The sequence below is a fragment of the Pungitius pungitius genome, chromosome 15, assembly GCF_949316345.1.
Source record: "Pungitius pungitius chromosome 15, fPunPun2.1, whole genome shotgun sequence".
In the NCBI taxonomy this organism is placed as follows: Eukaryota; Metazoa; Chordata; class Actinopteri; order Perciformes; family Gasterosteidae; genus Pungitius; species Pungitius pungitius.
Genome location: NC_084914.1, coordinates 4252943 through 4271364, shown reverse-complemented (window position 1 = coordinate 4271364; position 18422 = coordinate 4252943). Strand labels below are relative to the sequence as shown.

The following is an 18422-nucleotide window of genomic DNA, read 5'->3' as shown; positions in this document are numbered from 1 at the left end:
CATCTGAACAACTCGCAGTTAATGTACAGTCGATTGAAGGGAAAACTGAGGTTAAATAATCCACCACTAAAATGATGAATGTCAATTTTCGACTTTTTACCCGTGCACTTCATTCCAAAGAAATCCCTTACTATTTATTTGCACTTTTAGTGCCCGTGTGACAGGCCGTGACGAATGTGAGTGACAGGTCGTCTTTTTTTTTTCCTCCATCTGGAATTTAATGCAAGTGGGAGAAAGAAACAGATGCTAAACACTAACATCTGTTCACCTTCTGGTCCTTAAAGTTGGCACATTCAAAACCACCCAGGAACACAGAGTGTTAAATGTGTGTTTAGTTATTAGAAGAAGCAGCGGCCAGCCCGTTGGATTATTTAGAGAACTGGAGCGGTTGTTGAATGTTGACGTGTTACCGGAAGCGCGGGGAAGATGGCACCGTGCACGCTTTCATTAGTGTTTATTCTGAACTCTTTAGTATGTTACGAAAAATGTCCTCACCAGGGATTTGTTGTAAAAAAAATGTTCTGTTTCTGTTTAATTTCCACTTTATCTGTAAATTTTCTGTTGAAGATTGACTTTTTGAGTCTAAAAAAGGTCACCCAGTTTTCACTGTGATCCACTGCACAAGTGGTGTTAATGCACATCAAGACCTAATGTCATGTACACATCCCACGTTTTGCTACTTGAAGAAGAAGAGTCGTTTCCAGCTAAATCCATAATTCATTGCACCACGGAGGAGCACAATCACACGAAGCACTTTGCACATTTAATGGGTCTATGGGCTCAGAGTAAATGAGAGCATTATTTTACTGCACTGTTTCTGTCCAAAAAAAAAAAAAACACCATAAAGAACACTCCAGCAAACCCTGAAACATCAGTTTGAAGGAGGAGGAGAGAAACAGAGCTGTTGCTTATCAAATCAATACCTCATTGTGCATGGTCGAGTGCTCCAAAACTCCCTCACGCTCCCTCTTTCCTCCCTTTGTTCGTTTTTCAATTTCTAGCAGCAGAAGATAGAAAGTGCATTAACCGCAGCGCGGGCTGCAGGGGTGATGAAAGGGAAATAGAGAGGACACTGACTGGGGGAGGTGGGGGGGAGAATAAGCTTGAGTCTGGCATTGTTCTGCCTATCAGCAGAATAACAAAAACAACAACTAAATATAACAAAAGTAGCACGGATTGAGTTTTCTATGTTGGCGCCTGGTCAATGTGTCACCAGCTTCTCAGATGCAAAGCGTGATGTCCTTCTAGTCTTTTCTGGGCTTCTTACCATGAACTGGTGTTAATAAACTCAACCCGTGCTTGTGCAATCCCAATGACCGAGTCTCACACTGTGTCATGTCAATAGTACACTTAATGTATTTTATTTGTGATGCAAATTGGCAACAGTTGAAACATGGATCCAGAGCAGCGTCTGTTTGTGGTGGATTGTCGTTAAGCCGGCTACTATACACTTTTTATTTTATTGAATTTCCTTTGAACAGAGCGCTCTCAGTAAATCTAAGTTCCCTTTGGTAAACTTGCAGGCTTCATGCTTTTATTGTAAAAGGTTACGATGTAAAGAACGTACCTTGTGCCAAGTTTTATTATGTCCATTTCATTACACACATGGGGCGTGATGGGCACAAGAATGGAGAATATGATAAAATAGATATTTAATTGTTATTTTTCTAGGGCTTTTACTGTGAAAAGTAAGGAGAGAAGCAGTGGATCTGTTCTGCGCTGCCTTTGTCGGGGATAGAAATGAGTAATGAAGCCTAACCGTTTACTGAATCTAAGGATGTAACAGGCATGTGTGTGTGTGTGTGTGCACCCCGGGTGAACTTCCCCCCCCGTCCTCCGTCGTGTGACCATCGCCAACGAGCCCAAACAGACACAGACAGGAACGCACAGCTTAGTCCACCCGGAACCCTTTCGGTGTCCAGAGAATCGCTGTGATTCGCTGGACCGGACGCCTCCTCCCTTCGTTCTACGCGACTTTCCACGGATGCAGAGGAGCGTGTGTGTGTGTGTGTGCGAGGTGGTCGGAGGAGAAAGGGGTCATTGGGTCGTATCTGGGCGGATTAGCGGAGCAGGCGGCGCAGCAGAGGCTTAGAGCCGCGTACGAGTCGAGACCAGATTGACAGCAGGTTGCGTTTTATCCCGCTTCCATTTTTCTCCTCTCAAATCTCTGCTGCTGAAAGAATTGCCACAAAAAAATAGATGGAGAAGGCCACTTTACAAAGCACATCGGAATGTCAACGATGATATCCGGCTTTGGATGGACCTTAAACTCCCGTATTCGGCCCGGCCCGCAGATGGCTCTCCTCTCATCATCGCTTCCGCCACTCAGCGGCCTCGGCGCCTCTCTCCTCCGAACCGGTGTTCCTGTTTGTCCTGTTCCAGCTTCTCTCTCTCTCTCTCTCTCTCTCTCTCTCTCTCTCTGGGCTTTTCTCCAGTTGACACATTGGCCAGAGGACACGGAGCAGCAGGGCAGAGCGTTGTTACGCAACTTTTCTGCACGACCCCCCCCCGACAACGAAATGATTGATGGAATATCAAGAAAGGAGAAGCCACTGAGAGTCTGTAATTGGCCTAACAAAGATATTGAAGAGGACATCCATACCACAACGTTCCGTCAATGATGGGACGAATGGAATACTTCCATGTACTGAAGAAGTGAACAGAATTTAATCCGTATCCAATTTGCAAATATGATACAAGGGGATGATGGGAGGAGCACCTGAGGGGTGTTTGTTTTTTTTACTTCCAATGGCTAAAAACAAGTGTTTTGAATGTAAGGACATGCCAGTCATGATCTGTTTCGCCAGGGGGTGAATTATCACCACTAAGTCAGTCACTCTGTGTTAAAAGGCATCGCACTCGTTAAACATTCGAGCGAGCCAAGGTAGCAAATTGCTCTCCGCTCTCCTCTCGGGAAAGTGGCTCCAGGTGCGACGCCATTAATTGCCCACCATCAGGATTTCTCCGACGGGGGGGGGGGGGGGGGGGGCTGCTCCCCTCGTGTCACGCTCCGACAGCTTCCAGCGTCCATGCGTCCTGCTTGACCTCCGCGAAGCCCGGGGTTTACCGGAGGAATTGATGCATAGTGACAGTGAGACCATTGGACAGATCTTGAGATGAATTGTTGTTTGTCACCGATAAGATATTCACACTTTTAGGATAATAACTTCCAGGAAAAACCGTGTGATTTTTCAGACTAATACGGAAGAAGCGTTTGGTCCAGAGCTCTATTTTAACATCAATCCTGGGTACAAAGGTGTTTTGAGGTTTTGAGCCAGGCAGCCGATCAGCATCTGTTTGAAAGGGTTGGACTGCTGTTACTGAAAAAGGGTTCAGGTGTGACTGATGTTTTGTTCTTTCAAAAAGGTTCTAAATAAATAGGCTCAGATTATTTAGAGTGGGGGGAGTGGAGAAGAGCAGCGAAATAAATGCGACACCATGTGTGAACGAGAAAAGAACGTGAGGCGTAGTGAGAGGTCGGAGTCCGTTCTACAGGGGTGGGTGGACACACACACACACACACACACACACACTTCCACTGAGCAAAGGTTTTTTTTTTTTTTTCCTTTTGGTCAGAAGAAGACCAGTTATGGGTGAAGGAGGGAGGGGGGGCTGCTGAATTAATGTACTTCCCTCCTCCACCTTTTAAGTTGAATTACTGAAAGTAATGAGCTTTTGCACGATATTCAAATTTTTCGAGTTTGTATAAGAAACGAAATACCCGATGGACTCATAAACCAATACAGATGCACAGGTCCACTTCTTTTTGATCTGTCACATCAGGGTTGAAAGCACTTAAACGCCAAAGACCCTCCCTGAAGATCGACCCCCTTCAGCAGTGACCACGGAGACTCCAACGTGGGGCCCACGCAGGTGCAGCGGTAACTCTGCAGCACATCTGCAGCACATCTGCAGCCCGCTCTCTCTCTCTCTCTCACCTGGTTGATGATGTAGATGCCGTAGTCGATCCTCTGCCGCCTGAGGATGGGGTGGAGGTAGTGGAGCCAGTACTTCAGGTGGTTTTCCCGGTGGCGGAACGGGATGATGATGGCCACCTAAAAACAAGGCGGGACAGTTCAGTGCATTTTGACTGCATTGGAACGCATTTCAACATCTGTTTCCGTCGGAGGACCGTTCGAATGGATAAACGAATGAATGCTGGAGACTGGGGTTTTCTGTACACATGCACAAAGGCTACTAATTGCCGTCCTCCGTATTCTCCGCTTTGAGTGAGTCTTTATCAGCCGTGCTAACGGTCCAAGGTTAAACTAGAATTTACTACGTAAGCAGGGTAATTCTGCACTCGGATGAAGACTGGCAGCCAACCGACCTCGCTTTCCGTGTTATTAAGCATTGTGATTAGTGTCTTTTTTTTTTTTTTACTGCCATAGGATGCCCTCTGGTATCGGTGAAGTATTGTGTGGCAAGAAAGACAAAACAAAAACAACTATACATAAATAGCACATACAGGGATGTAAGTAATTGTTTGCTTTACAATTTTAATCCAACTGAGAAAGAAAATACATAAGCATTTTTCCCATAAAAGGAAATTAAATGGAAATAAATAAATGACTTTGTAAGAGACCAACTGTAAGTAGACAATTTAATCTCATCAACACGCTCACACTTTTTTTAATCTCTATTTCATAACTTCTACTCAATTTGAATCACGCATTCCTTCTTGTGTTTTTTCATTACAATAAGCCGAGATAAACGGGCTCGCGTAGCGAAAACGTGCCGGCAAATACACGCTTATTTTAACGCGCGGGTGCGTGCGTGCACAGACCTTCCAGCGAGGCCGACAGTCGGGCGGCGTGTAGCGGCCTCCGTCCGTCACGTTGGGGTTCTCCCTCTGCACTCGCTCCATCGTCATCTGGGAGCTGAACTCGATCAACAAACGCCCCACTGAGGAAACAAGGAGAGGCGGAAGGCGTTAGTGGGACGACGGAGACGGAGGAAGATGAAGCGGGGGGGGCAAACAGATGGGAGGGAGGGAGAGCGCTATTGGCCTTAAAGCACTGCTGTGTAAAGTGTATAGAAGCAATAGTGTGGAGAGATAAGGGTTTTCCAGTGTAAAATGCAGCATGTAATGGGAGGCACAGCCTTTGTAAAACATATATTCCTACACATTAAACTTTGAAGTTGGTGATGTTGGGATTAAATGCTAACAACGCATGCATGTTGCTGTGCGAGGGATTCTCGGTCCAGAGTACTTTTAAAAAAAAAAAAAAAAGCTCGGCTTTAAATCTCTGGCCTGCACAATAAGTACAGCCCCTCGTTTGGGGACTAAGGGTCATTAAAATACATGAGCAACGTTTGCAGTTTGAGCTCCATGTAAAATCCTGGCAAACCAAAAACCCTCATTTTGACAAACAACACTCTGGCCGCTCCTTTTTCGGGCAATATGTCAGCAATCAGTGCAGGTTTGTGTTCGATGTCAGAGGCAGAAACTGAATGATGAAATGACAACAACAGAGCCACAGATGAGATATCCGTCTCATGTTGCACAGCATGACAACAAGAGGGAGGCCAAAACAGATATGACTTAATAATCCACTTAGCATTGACGGATGCTCCTGGTGTCGGCGGTTCTGGGGGGGTGGGAGGGAGGGTTGGGGGGGGGTTCCCCCACCGATCGAACGAGCACGATCGATCGCAACGAGGTTACATGTTCATAACAGACTTCTTTATCACCCACAAGAATTGAATGCAAATAGTACTAACAGACTGCCCCCACCCCCCTCCACCCTCTCCACTCAAACACTCTCATCTTCCTCTCCCACACTAATGAGACAGTAAGTGGAACACAGTGTTTTCATCTGATCTCCAGAATAATTCTGGTTGCAAAAGAATCCTAAAAAAATACTAAAAGAAGCCACAGATCGTATGGTGTGCTGTTGATCTTCGACACGACATTAATTCAATTAACCAACGCAGATACATACATGAACAAACAGCCCACTTCAGAGACCTACATTGTGTGTTATTTAGGTCAAGTCTTTACATCCAGAACAAGACAATGAGCATTGTGGGTTTCTAGCGTCTCCCTGACGTCGAGTGAGCTGCACACAGCGGCTTCTCTGGAGTAGAAGAGTAATGGTTTCGTTGCTACACCACTTGGTGATGATGACAATTATCTCACACAGGCAATTTATCGCATTTAGCTCATCCGTGTGCCGGTATCAGCGCGACGCGTTATCCGCTCTATCTGGGACACCCGCTGCATTCTGGGGGAAAGCGTCGCTGCTCTGTGTGCAGATGCACTCATATACGCTGTGGCTGCGTGTGCGTGCACACACACACACACACACACACACACACACACACACGACTTGTTGTAGTAATGTGTCAATGTGTGGGAGGGGGGGGGACCAAGTTGTGTTCAGTCTAATTGGAGTCGGGTCATTCTATGGCTGCTTTTGTCAAATTTGAGCATGACGAGTCAACCAAAAAAAAAAAAAAAGCTTTTTGTCGTTTTGCTGTACATGTTTGGGATTAAAACTGAAATAAAGTGACTGGCGACTTAACAACTTTATTAATCCTCGGAAGTGAGCGTCCCAGCGTGACTTGCCTGGTCCCTCCGAGTCACCGGTCCGGCCATCTGACCACGGAAACTACACCACACAGGCTGCTTGTTATAATCAGCAGGCCTGTTCTGAGTCTTTTTGTGCCCCTAACTGACAGCCAAGGTCAGATTTCGCAGAGAGAGAGAGAGAGAAAGAGAGAGTTAGTAATTGAGTTTGGTTCTTTGGCTTCAGCATAAGAGAGCAGAGAGGACAAAGAGGGAGGGAGAGACCGTTCCTCTCCTCCTGCCTCCATTGTGACGAAAGAGACTTTCTACTCTTTGAATCGTATTAGCCTGCCCACTTAGCCTGGCCCCGTGTTTGCATGTGCGCGTTCGTGTCCGGCACCCGTTGGCGTGGGCCGAAACGGAAGCGACAAAGGGAAACGAAGAGGGTCCTTTGAAAAGCGGTCGGCTGGTGGATTTAAAAAGTCTCCTTCGGAGAGAGCGCAGCGTGGACAGCTTTAGTCGAGGACTAAACAGGAAATTGACAAGAAAAGTGTCATTTTACTAATCTCCTGCTGTGAAATGAACAGATATCACAAGGCGTCTTGGAAGGGGTCCATTGTTAGATGGTAGTGGTGACAATCTGGTGATATTGTACTTATTGTGTTGCGCTGAATTCAGATAGTTTAAGCAAAGTAAGGAAAAAAAGACTTATGGTTTCAGAATTGCAATTGAATTAATGTGTCCTATCCAACATCGTAGTTTTTTTTTTTTGATAGATTACAACGCGGCTATTTTGCAGTTGGAGGTTCAACACAAAATGAACCACGTCTGACATAAATATTTAAAAAGTAAGTTATTGATTAACAATGTTTTTGAGAATGGAAACTGCATTACAAAACAACAATATTGTGACCTCAAGTGCATCAATATTTTCTTACACCCATATGCCTTCGGAGGCAAGATGGCACACATATCCTGCAAGATAGCAAAATAATGATAAAAGAGCCTCGTTAAAAGTAGGCAAAGACAATGTTAGGTATTTGTCTAAGACCCGAGGTGATAAATCAAACACAAATCAAGAAATAACTGCTCGCAAAAAAAATCTAATTATCTGATAATATGAAAATATCTGAAAATCTGATTAATGTGCTGCTGCTGATTTGTTCAGAACACTTAAACAAATTCCCTTTTGGATTTTGAATTCTTTTCTTTCTGCAGCAGAAAAGACGGAGGCCATAAAAAAAAAGCCATGAAACCAAATTACAAATAATTGAATTACCCAGGATGCCACAGGGTTTGCATGTTAAGAAACATCGAGGGTATCATTAGAAGAAAATGTTCAAATGGGAAGTTATTGTGGGTGAAATTACTTACAGAACCGGCGGCGGCCACTTTGCGTCCCCGTAAGCAGCAGTAAACACAAAGCACGACGGAAACCGGTCAGAACTAAGACGCCTCAAAGTCTGGTTTGAAGCAGACTAATGAAGCGGCCTGGTACCGATCCGGTGGTAACCCGCCGTGTTCTTCTGACTATTCTACAGCGACTCTCAGTGGGTCATGACATCAAAGCCTGCGCATTTGTTTTCCGCTCCACGCGTCATACGAACGGCGCTTCGTTGTTTTGGTGTGTGCACAAACGGGCCTAAAAGAGGACATTTGATAAGTGCAGCGATAGCGTGAAACACTTCAGCCATAAGCACCGAGTACTAAGAGCACTTTGACTTTGAGTAGGGCTCCGCGTTCTGTGCCGCGTCACGGACCACTGCCCACACCAGCAAGGCGTGTGACTGCAAGCGATGGCTAAGAGTCCCCCAAGTCCACCGGAGTTTGGAAGTGGTGGTGGTGGGTGGTGGTGGTGGGGGGGGGCGGCTGGGGGGCCGGGGGGGGGGGGGGGGGGCGTCATGAAACAGATGGAGGCTGCGGACACGGAACCCTGGCACCAGAATTGGGGCGTGTGAAAAGGAGGGAGACTACGACGACGTGACAGGAAAGGATGAAGGATGCAGGTCACATGGAAATCTACTCTAAACAATGCTACTTTAAATTTCTAATTTCGGCGTTAATTTCCGACGGCTTTTTGATTTCGATTCACAGAGCAGTCGGGGCGACTTTCTCGGTCCCAGGGATGCTGTTGTTCGTTCTTTTAACCACGTGCGCACCGGCTGTTGTTCAGTTGCCAATTAAGCAAAACCAATCCTTTCATTATCATCATCCTACTAATCTGGAATTAATCTATTCCAAGTAATCTAGGGACCTGGTGTCCTTGGCTCTGTGTGTTTCCCCCAGATTTTCTCGTTGGCGCGACTTGGGACCGTTTTCCCCGTTACACGATATCAAATCTGCATGGTTTTTTTTGGGGGGGGGGGGGGTTGCCGGTCCCACTGGCGCTGTCCAGCTGGCACGCCGATGTGGCAGTTGGCACATGAATAGAAACAGACACAGGCCTCCGTTCTGGGAACGAATCGCTTGCCGCGGCGGCCCGAGCCCACGGAGGCTCCAAGGTCAGAGGTCACCGGGGGGGGGTGCACACGCCGCGGGTCAGAGAGGGAACGGCGTTTGCCGTGGCCCGGGGGACAACTTTTCACGCTGCCAGGACACTCGGGCTGGAAACAACAATGCGGAAATATATATATTCATCGTCGGTACAGAACCAAGTCAAAAGTCCCGTTTTATCAAGCAAATGCACATTGGCTAAACACAGTGATTGACAGGTCCTACTAAATTAATAAGGATCTGTATTTTCAAAGCTCAAGAGCCGTTTTTAGATGGAGTTGACCGTCCATTTATCCCACCTCGTCTTTTTTTATAACTTCTTGGGTAACCAATCACAGAAGCTACAGCCTGTCCTCTGCTTTCTGCGTGCTGCGTATTCATCAACTTAAATATCTAGTGAACCAGCGTTAATGAACGATTATCTTAGCGTAGTTGAGGCATTATGTTTGTTAATTCTTCTCATTTATTTAACATAAGCTCATTATACACGTGTTTGGAAGAATTATTGGGTATTTTTTTTAGGAGACGAGAGCTGTTTCCGGGTCGACTTTAGGTTTAAAGATAAAGAAAAACTAAGAAACGTATTTGGGGAGAGCTTCACGTGGAGCGAATATCTGACTCTCTTTTCTCCCTGGATTTTTCCTTCCTCTGTCGACACCATTTAAGGTGATCCAAATAAGTGCTGAGATGCTAAACACCTGACTGACCTGAAAGAAACCAAATCAATTCAGAGCAGTCGTGCAAAGGTCTTCTTCCAAGAAGCAGATGGACACAAATACAGTTTAGTGTGAAGTGTTAATCAAAATGAGATGAAATGGAAGACAGGAGGGGGGGGGGGGATTAGATAGCTATAGGGTAGCTATGGAAACCTGAATCTGGGAACGTGACTCAATAATCTGAGTATTATGGTTTTTAATTTTGCATCCAAGCCTTAAAGCCAGCTACTGGAAACAAGAGAGAAGATGATACAAGAGTGATATTGAAGCACAGGGATTAGTCGGGGAGGACGGCGATAAATGGGTAAACACACACAGAGACACAGAAGACACTTTGACTTTGGATGGAGATTAACCGAGTGGAAAATAAAAGAGTTTGCATCAAAAACCGATGGGACCCTCAAAAGAAATGTAGCTAAATCTTTTAAACCGAGCGTATCCGTTCATTAAAATCAGTGAAACCCAAAAACTCAAAGGGCTTAATTTGCACTCGGAAAAAGTGGTTTTACAGTGGCTCATTGTTTAATGATTTTGCCCTGCGTGGCAATTACAATGAGTGTAAAATGCCTTAATGACTATGAGAGTAAAGCGCAGGCTATATGTCGACATCCGAGAGCCTCGCAGTTACACGACATTAACAGTTCCAGTTTTACTCAATGCTTTTTCAATTGTTTCGTTACTCAGCTCAATGAGTGGATGAGGGTTGACTGTACTGTATATTTTGTAACTGTCAATACGCGCAATACTTGACACATGAACGGTCGACATGTAATGACGCCACACAAGACAAGAGACTCACAGGACTTAAATACACAAGGGAGGTGCAGGTGATCGGACACAGGTGGAAACGATCAGGCACGGCAGACAATCACAGGGGAAGACAGGACAAGGCAGGAAGTGAAGTTACCCCAGGGACACAAGAGAGATTGAACTACAAAATAAAACAAGACAAGAACCCAAACCGTGACAGCAACGCGGTTTGTATAAATGATGAATAGATTAGGTCACGCAGCGTGTAGCATTGTCTGATTCAGCGCTTGAGAGTTTCAGAGCTTCAGAGTTGACTTATATTGGTCACAACAAAGCGCACAAACCGTGGACGAGTAACCACATGTTTTAATGCTTTCTCGTGCACATCTAACACTTTTATTCTAACCAATCCAACGTCTAGTAATGCCTAGTGCTAAAAGAGATTTTTTACGGCTGTTTTTATTTGATTTATTCTGTTCTTCTCCAGTGATGTCTTGCCAAAGGGGAAACGATCTACAATCGATGCGGTGCCTGAACGCATCATGCGAGACGAGCGGAGCACTCGAGCTGCTCCACCAGCGTGACGCTTGGACCATGTGTCCCACAAAAAGGAGCTTCTACGCCTCCTTCTTCCGTCCCGCAACGCAAAAGGGCCGCACCTCACACATTTCGCGGGTGTAGAATTTTGACAGTTGTGCACCATTGATTATTTTGCAGCTGTACTGACGGCTGAATAATAATCAGCATGCACAGTTACAAAAGAAACCCAGAGCAGGTCCTCTCGCCCCAACCTGGCACGACTTGCTAGCTCAAGCTGAAATCGCTGGGGAAATCATGAAAAAAAAGGCCTGAATTAGCTTGAGCAACAGTGTACATTTTATGTTGGGGGGTCTCAGATCTGTAATTTGACTGCCGACACGGACCGGACGTGTGTGGTGTTGAGGGAATTGGGAAAAATGTTGCTTGGCTGCATTTGCTGACCCAAGTTGAAAATGTGTGTGTGTGTGGGGGGGGGGGGGGGGGTTCTCCAAACTCTTCTGCAGTTCAGTCACGTGCAACTGCAATGAGGGACAAGCTGCAGGAGATGGAAAAACAATATTCTATTCCATCGTTAATAAATAAATGGGAATGCAAGCCGTATCCAAACGTGTCAAAACAACCTGAGAGAAAGGACATAGATTTTACTCAAAGCCGTACTTTCACTGTGGAAATCAGAACCTCAGAAACAAACATCAACTGCATTAAACAAAAGAACGATGCATTAAATAAATAAGCGTCCTTCACGAGGGGGATTGAAACAAAGAGGCTAATGAGTTGACACGAATCATTTAGTCCCAACTAGTCACGGGAGGAAATGTCATTAAGCGGAGCTGCAGGTGAGAGCGAGAGAGGCTGAGAACGCAACGAGGTGCCGAGCAGCCGGACGGAGAGGAAGAGGGTGGAGACGCGCTGGTTTGGACTTTGCACACACCTGAGGTCTCTTTCTCTCTCTTCATGCAACCCACTTCAAATTCTTCAGAACTTCTTCTGCAGAAACCTCGGCTGCAGCACAGCAGTTAATGATTTATGCTTCGAGCTGTAGTTTAAATCAGCACTCGAGCTGCCCCGGTAAAAGACGTTTGAATTTGACTTGACAGCACATGGAGGTCTGTTATTTTTTGCTGTGTCTCTGCATTAATATTTAAACGTTACTATAAATAAATAAATAAGGGAATTCATTATTAGGTACAGCGTTAAGTTGAACCTATGGTATTACCTTTTTCATTGTTTTAGCAGCTGCCTCTGTGCTGGCCTTTTTTTTCAGTTTTAATTTTCTTCTGCATGCGAGAAGCTAAATAGCACCGACACAAAAACACACAGAAAGAAACACAAAAAGAAGATGGACTTTACAATTAGCCGACGCCGATACAAAAAAATCCGATGTTCGCAGCCCAATAGAAGAGTAGCAACATAAAGAGTACACGCCGTCTGTAGCCGATGACGACGATGGCGACGATGATGACGATGATGATGATGATGATGACGGCGACGGCCGTCTGCGGCGACGAGAAGCAGACAAGCCTCTCGGCTTTGACAGAACGCACAACTTAGCCAATTCGATTACACACACACACACCGCTCAATACCAATACATCGTGAAGCCTTCATAACAAATCAGCTCTCCTCCCCCCTCTCGCTGTGGTGCGCCGTGGCCCCCGGTGCAACAGCACAGTCACTGATTGGACGGACCGAAACCCGCCGCTCTAAGAAAAGATCATTGATGCACCAGTAAGGAAAACATGCAAATGTTGTCTGTAGGTAAACACCTGAGCTGAGAGTTCTATTCCCATCCAAAAGAAGGCGTCCACGACATGTAATAATGGAACAATGAACGCGGCGCTTCAGCGAAATCTGAAAACAGACCTAATTATTTGGCAGTAATGGAATCGGCTAATTGAGGTGGGCAAGTGTCCCGTTGGCGGAACAGTAACAGTATATTACAGCAACATGAAAGGAAGATGTAACACTTATATAACATCATTATACATTCATTTAGTTCAGCATTTACAGGGGAAAAAGTGCTAGAAGGCCCTTAAATACAGTCACTACTAACACAGCTATTATGTATTTAAAGCTTGAAAACTATTGTATTGCTATACTATTATATACCATTATAACATTGAAACATCAGTCTGGTGTAAACTTAGATGTCTCTGTAGACAGAGAGAGACAGATGGAGAGACAGACTCTCATAGGCATATTCATCAGGTGACACACTGCCCACACACACACACACACACACACACACACACACACACACACACACTTTGTGGCTCAAATGTGAGCTGATTTAACCGACGCTTCTCTGAGGCTCAAAAACTCGAAAAAGTTTCTTTGAGGGTTTCATGGTGATAGAAAATTCATTTATCTTTGTTGTGACTTGGTTTAATTTACAGTCACTAAGGATTCACGTCAGATTTTGCGCAGCTTCATCGGTGCAGCGTTACTACATTACAGGTTTTAGTTGCCTAGTAACTAAAAGCGAAACAGGGGCAACCTTCCAATCACCTTGATCATAAAAGAGCCCATGTTACATACAACATGTGAAACAAATCGAGTTCATGGTTCAATCTCCCTGCCCCTTTTCCTAAAGAAAATTGTGCAAACACTACAGCAGTGTGTGTTAATATCATCATATCTTTATACATCACACAGTTGCACAATTTCTCCACATGTGGACAATTCCGAGGGTACGTAAATCTGTGCGGTGTTGCTTTGCTGCTCGGTCCGTGCTGCATGCATCCCCACTGTTACGGCCACAGCCTTCTGAGTTTGCTACTTTTGTGATTGCTAATTGGTTTGGCCTTTCTGAGTGCAGGCTCTGCCCCTGCGCACCTGAGAGCGGTTGCGGTGATGGCTCAGGCTGAGCATACAGAGGGGAGAGCGACTGAGCGCCGGGAGAAGGAGGAGACCTGCGAGAGCACCAGGCCCCCCGGCCGCAACACCAGGAGACCAGTGTTTTGTGTTCGAGCTGCTATTTGTGTTGTGTTAATGTGTAAAACGGAGAGGCTGGAGGTTGGACAACCATAAAAGAACTTTGCATCGCTTCCTGCCTATCGCGTTTTCTTTATGTTGCTGACCCCTTGGCTGAACGAGCCTTCACCTTATCGAGGGGTTCGTAACACCACTCTGTGATTCAGGCCAATGGGTCGGCTTTACCGCTTTTATCGAAACACCTCGACTCACCTTGGATCGAAACCATATCAGGCAAAAAAAAATCCCTCTGAATGCTTTTGCGAAGCCACGTCTGAAATATTTATCATCATTGTGCTGCAAGCTGCGACGAGAGAGCAGGAAGACAGAGAGGTAGAGGAGGGGTGGGGGGGGGGGGGGACCAGCCTCTCGTGGTGAGCTGATCCCTCTTCCTCCAGCGCCTTGCGGGCTACGCTTGCTCCTCATCATCAGCGAAGCCTTCGGGGTCTCGGCCCTCTCTTGTTTGCACAGAAAACCACACTGTGAGGGGTTTATTTATCTACTGCTCGGGGTTCTTCTTCTTTCTTTTTTTCCCCCCCCGCTTTGATGTTCTTGATGAATTATTAATATCATTTCTTTGTCCTTTACCCTGGAACTAACCCCTTTCCCAGTGAATGCATCACGCCGTTGTAATCGTCTCAGACTTAACCGGCGAAAACGATTTGTACGCACTCACAAAACAAAGGCGGGTCTGGACTGAGTCCTGCTAAACTGTTGCATCCGTGCATCCTCCCGTCCTGGTTTGACAGCGTCTGTAGTTGGTCATGAGCCCTCTTTGACAGCGTGTCTGGATCTCGCAACAACAGCAGCGACACACACACACACACACACACACACACCTGCTGAGTGGGAAGAGACGAGCCAAATGCGCTGAACATTTCTGCAGCACTGTGATCACGTGCAATTCATCACTTCATGAACCAATCTGCGCCGAAACACCTGCAAACGCAACCATCGATGCGAAAAACAAACAACAAAAAAACAATGGCTGGAGGTTCAGAGGGAAAACAGATGCAGCAACGGTCGGTTAAAGGGAGGGAGGGGGGGGGGGGGGGGGGGGGCTTCACTCTTTGTCTGCTAAGCCATGCGAACAGGGGGCCGCGGCGCGAGCAGCACATTAGCGTAGCCCGAGCTCTGCGAGACCCGATAAGCTACGTGGCAGACGCCGGCTGCATGGCGGGTGATGGATGGGTGGACGGGGAGGGGGGGGGGGGGGGGGGGGGGGGGCAGCAGGGAAAATGAAAGATAAAAGGGAATTAAAAAGACGGAGGGGGGTGAAAAGGGACACATTTAAAACAAAATGTCAATACACACTAGAACAATTCATGAAAGTAGCAACACTAATTAAAGAGTACTGCTGTGCCCATGTGCAGGACTGAGATGATAACAATGTATTGAGGAAAAAGGTTTCAACATACTTCTCCAGAATGTGTTACTCCAAAAGTGGTTATTCGTCAATGTGAAACCAGTTCCCAGGAAAGTGTGTACTTTGCAGTCCAGTTAATAAACCAATGAAGTGTGAGGCTTTATCAGATGCTAAAACAATGCAAAACAGTCCACAGTAGTGAGATTGGATGTTATAACTCATAATAACAGCGTTTCTCTCCTGCGCCTGGAGCACTAAGAGGCAGCAGGGAGAACACAGCGCTCATGTTGTGATGCATGGACTCGCTTTTAAGGGCCCCGTGAAACGCAAAAAGTGAGACTTTCATCTCCTCTTTGGCATAAAGCAGTTTTGAGGGGCCACACAAATACCGCGAAAAGTATCTAAACGCTTAATCCATGCGGTAAGGAATGCAAGAAGTGACAAGCGGTGCGCTAACAGCGCTAACAGCGCACACTCCCCAAAACTCCGCGAAGCACTAAATGGCAGAGATGGGACAAAGTCATTGTTATGCAAGTCACAAGTAGGTCTCAAGTCATTGCCCTCGAGTCCCGAGTCAAAGACGAGGCAAGTCCCAAGTCGAGTCAAAAGTCAAAGCCAACGATTCTCAAGTCGAGTCCAAAGTCTTACCTTTTTAGTTTCGAGTCATTTCAAGTCCTCTTATTATAGTGGGGACGGGGAACCCTGGGTAATGGTGCGCTGCCTCACAGACCTAGACTACGAAGGGAAGGGTAATGGTGGATCGACTGTGACTGTGTTATAGTACTTTATAATATACATAATGTTGGCGAGGATTTCCATCGGAGTCTGAATCCGGGTTCAAAAATCCCGATTTTTGTAACCATGAACGAGCTGTCTCGTTGATACGGTCAAATGGACTGCAGTGATTGGATGTTGTGCAGGCAGCGCGCGCTCTCTGCATACAGGTGGCGCACATCTTTTTGACAGATGCAGATAAACAGAGCGGCGCGGCCGTGTGAAAATGTTTTCCCCCAGTTTTCATGGGAAGTAGCAAGTCTTCTCGAGTCAAAAGGCTCGAGTCCAAGTCAAGTCACGAGTCATCGGTGTTCAAGTCCAAGTCGAGTTGCAAGTCTTTGTACGTTTTGTCGAGTCGAGTCTGAAGTCATCAAATTCATGACTCGAGTCTGACTCGAGTCCAAGTCACATGACTCCAGTCCACACCTCTGCTAAATGGAGCCATAAATTATCTGTGATCATCTGAAAGTGAAAATGTCTGCTTTTCTTTTATTCGTTTACCTAAAATCAGAAGGGAAAAGTTACGAAATCTGTAATAACGCGTGATTACTTACTGCATGTATTACTACGTGGTAAGATGTGTTCAATTATCAGATGAATCAGATGTGTCTCCCCCCCCCCCAAGTTCATCAACTTTTTCTTCGATAAGTAGCTTAATAAAATCTCAGAACTGCATCCAACTGGCTGCTTTCCTGCCAAAGAGGCTGGCAGCAGTTTGAGCAGAGCGAGAATCCGCCTGTGGGATATCGCGTGCCCCCCCCCCCCCCCCCCCCCCCCGACTGCACAGATCACATCCGACGGCACCGTCTCTGGTGTTCAAATCTCCGGCATCGTGTACAAAGAGAAAGAAACGCAACGTTTAAGCAGCGATCGCTCTCCAGCTCGGAGCCGTCCTCCCGAGGTCAGGTTTTCTTTCACGATACAGAAAACCAAACCACGCCGAGAGACACGTGTTTGTGGGCTTTTTCTTTGTTGCATAAACTCAAAATCCGGGCACGCGGTTACTTTAAATACACACTGCCCACAAATAAAGGCTCAGAGAAAAAAGCCCTCATTGTTCTCTGATTGAATGAAATGAAATTCCAGTTGTTTCAGGAATAAATGCGGTTGAACTCACAGGTCACATGTTTAGTTGTTTTTTTTAAGCAAACGGAGCTGCTCTCGTTACCGTGACAACAAACTATGAAAAATATAAAGTATCCCGACTCCCATTAATTGTGAATTTGTTTCTTTTACTTAATTGAACCATGAAAAAAAAAAAAATTTTGACCTCATCTGACCTTTGGAACTCTCACTGCAGCCGTGACGCATCGTGTCGACTTTTGCTCTCTGCTAAACGTCTCGAACGGAATTTAATCCTCTTCCCTCTTTGTCAAGAGCGAAGCGGCAGGAAAACAGCATTACGACCACGAATAAAACACACGCGGCGCTAAGAGGCCAAGATAAGTGTCGCCCAGGACCCCCGAAATACAGGAGAGAACACATGAATCACAGCGGGGCTTCTTTCTGGCTTTGTGGTTTTTTGTTCCTTCGTGTCCTCTTTAACTAATGGATCAGTTCATTTTGTCTCCTGTCCTCTCCCACTAGGCAGCTTATGCCTGAGAGCTATAGGCCGAGAGCTGATGAATAATTTGGGATGCATCTTTACAAGTTGGAGAACTACGGAGTCAAATAAATAAACATTTATCAGACTGCTTTGAACAGAGCAAATTAAAGCAAAATATGTCCACCACAGGCTTTTATTTCCCTGTTTTATGTGCAACTGAAATGTAAAACTGCCCTTTTCTTGTGAACAAACTAAAGTTCTGCTATAAGCCACTGCTCTACATGGCTGTACTTCAAAGGGTCATTAACTAAAATAAAGAGGAGAAAAGATACGACATAGAGCTCAATAAGGTGACATGTTCAGTGTTTTTTTTATCCAACTGTGATTTGTAGCACCATGGAGGAAGAAATGAACTACTTTAGATTTTGTGCTGAACTGTCCCTTTAAGTTTAAGTAAGTGAGCAGGAAGTCCTTCGATCATTTCACACTAAAACATGAAAAGTTATGGTGGAAGAAATTAAAAAAAACGCAATTAACCATTAATCAAAGCTCCGTACTTTACGAAGCATTATGAATTTGGCATCACTAAACACCCGGATACAACACAACGGAAACAAGCGCTCCCCCGACAGAAGAGTTGTGGCCCGGGGGAGAGGAAGGCGCAGATGGCTGCGTCCAAACGCCGCCGGGCGCATTCAGCGGCCTCGTCTAATCAGGGCGAGGAGGGGAAAGAAGGACCATTTCCAAAGCAGA

General features: G+C 45.9%; 1 protein-coding gene across 1 annotated transcript in view; it reads right to left on the bottom strand.

Moving 5' to 3' along the window:
* b4galt2 (UDP-Gal:betaGlcNAc beta 1,4- galactosyltransferase, polypeptide 2) overlaps positions 1-18422 on the bottom strand; it is an 80586-nt gene that overhangs the window by 35942 nt on the left and 26222 nt on the right. Inside the window, exons 3-4 of the mRNA XM_037458585.2 lie at positions 4787-4905; positions 3939-4055 (exon numbers count right to left, since the gene is read on the bottom strand). Coding sequence (XP_037314482.2) covers positions 3939-4055; positions 4787-4905 — 236 coding nt within the window. The remainder of the gene's footprint in view (positions 1-3938; positions 4056-4786; positions 4906-18422) is intronic.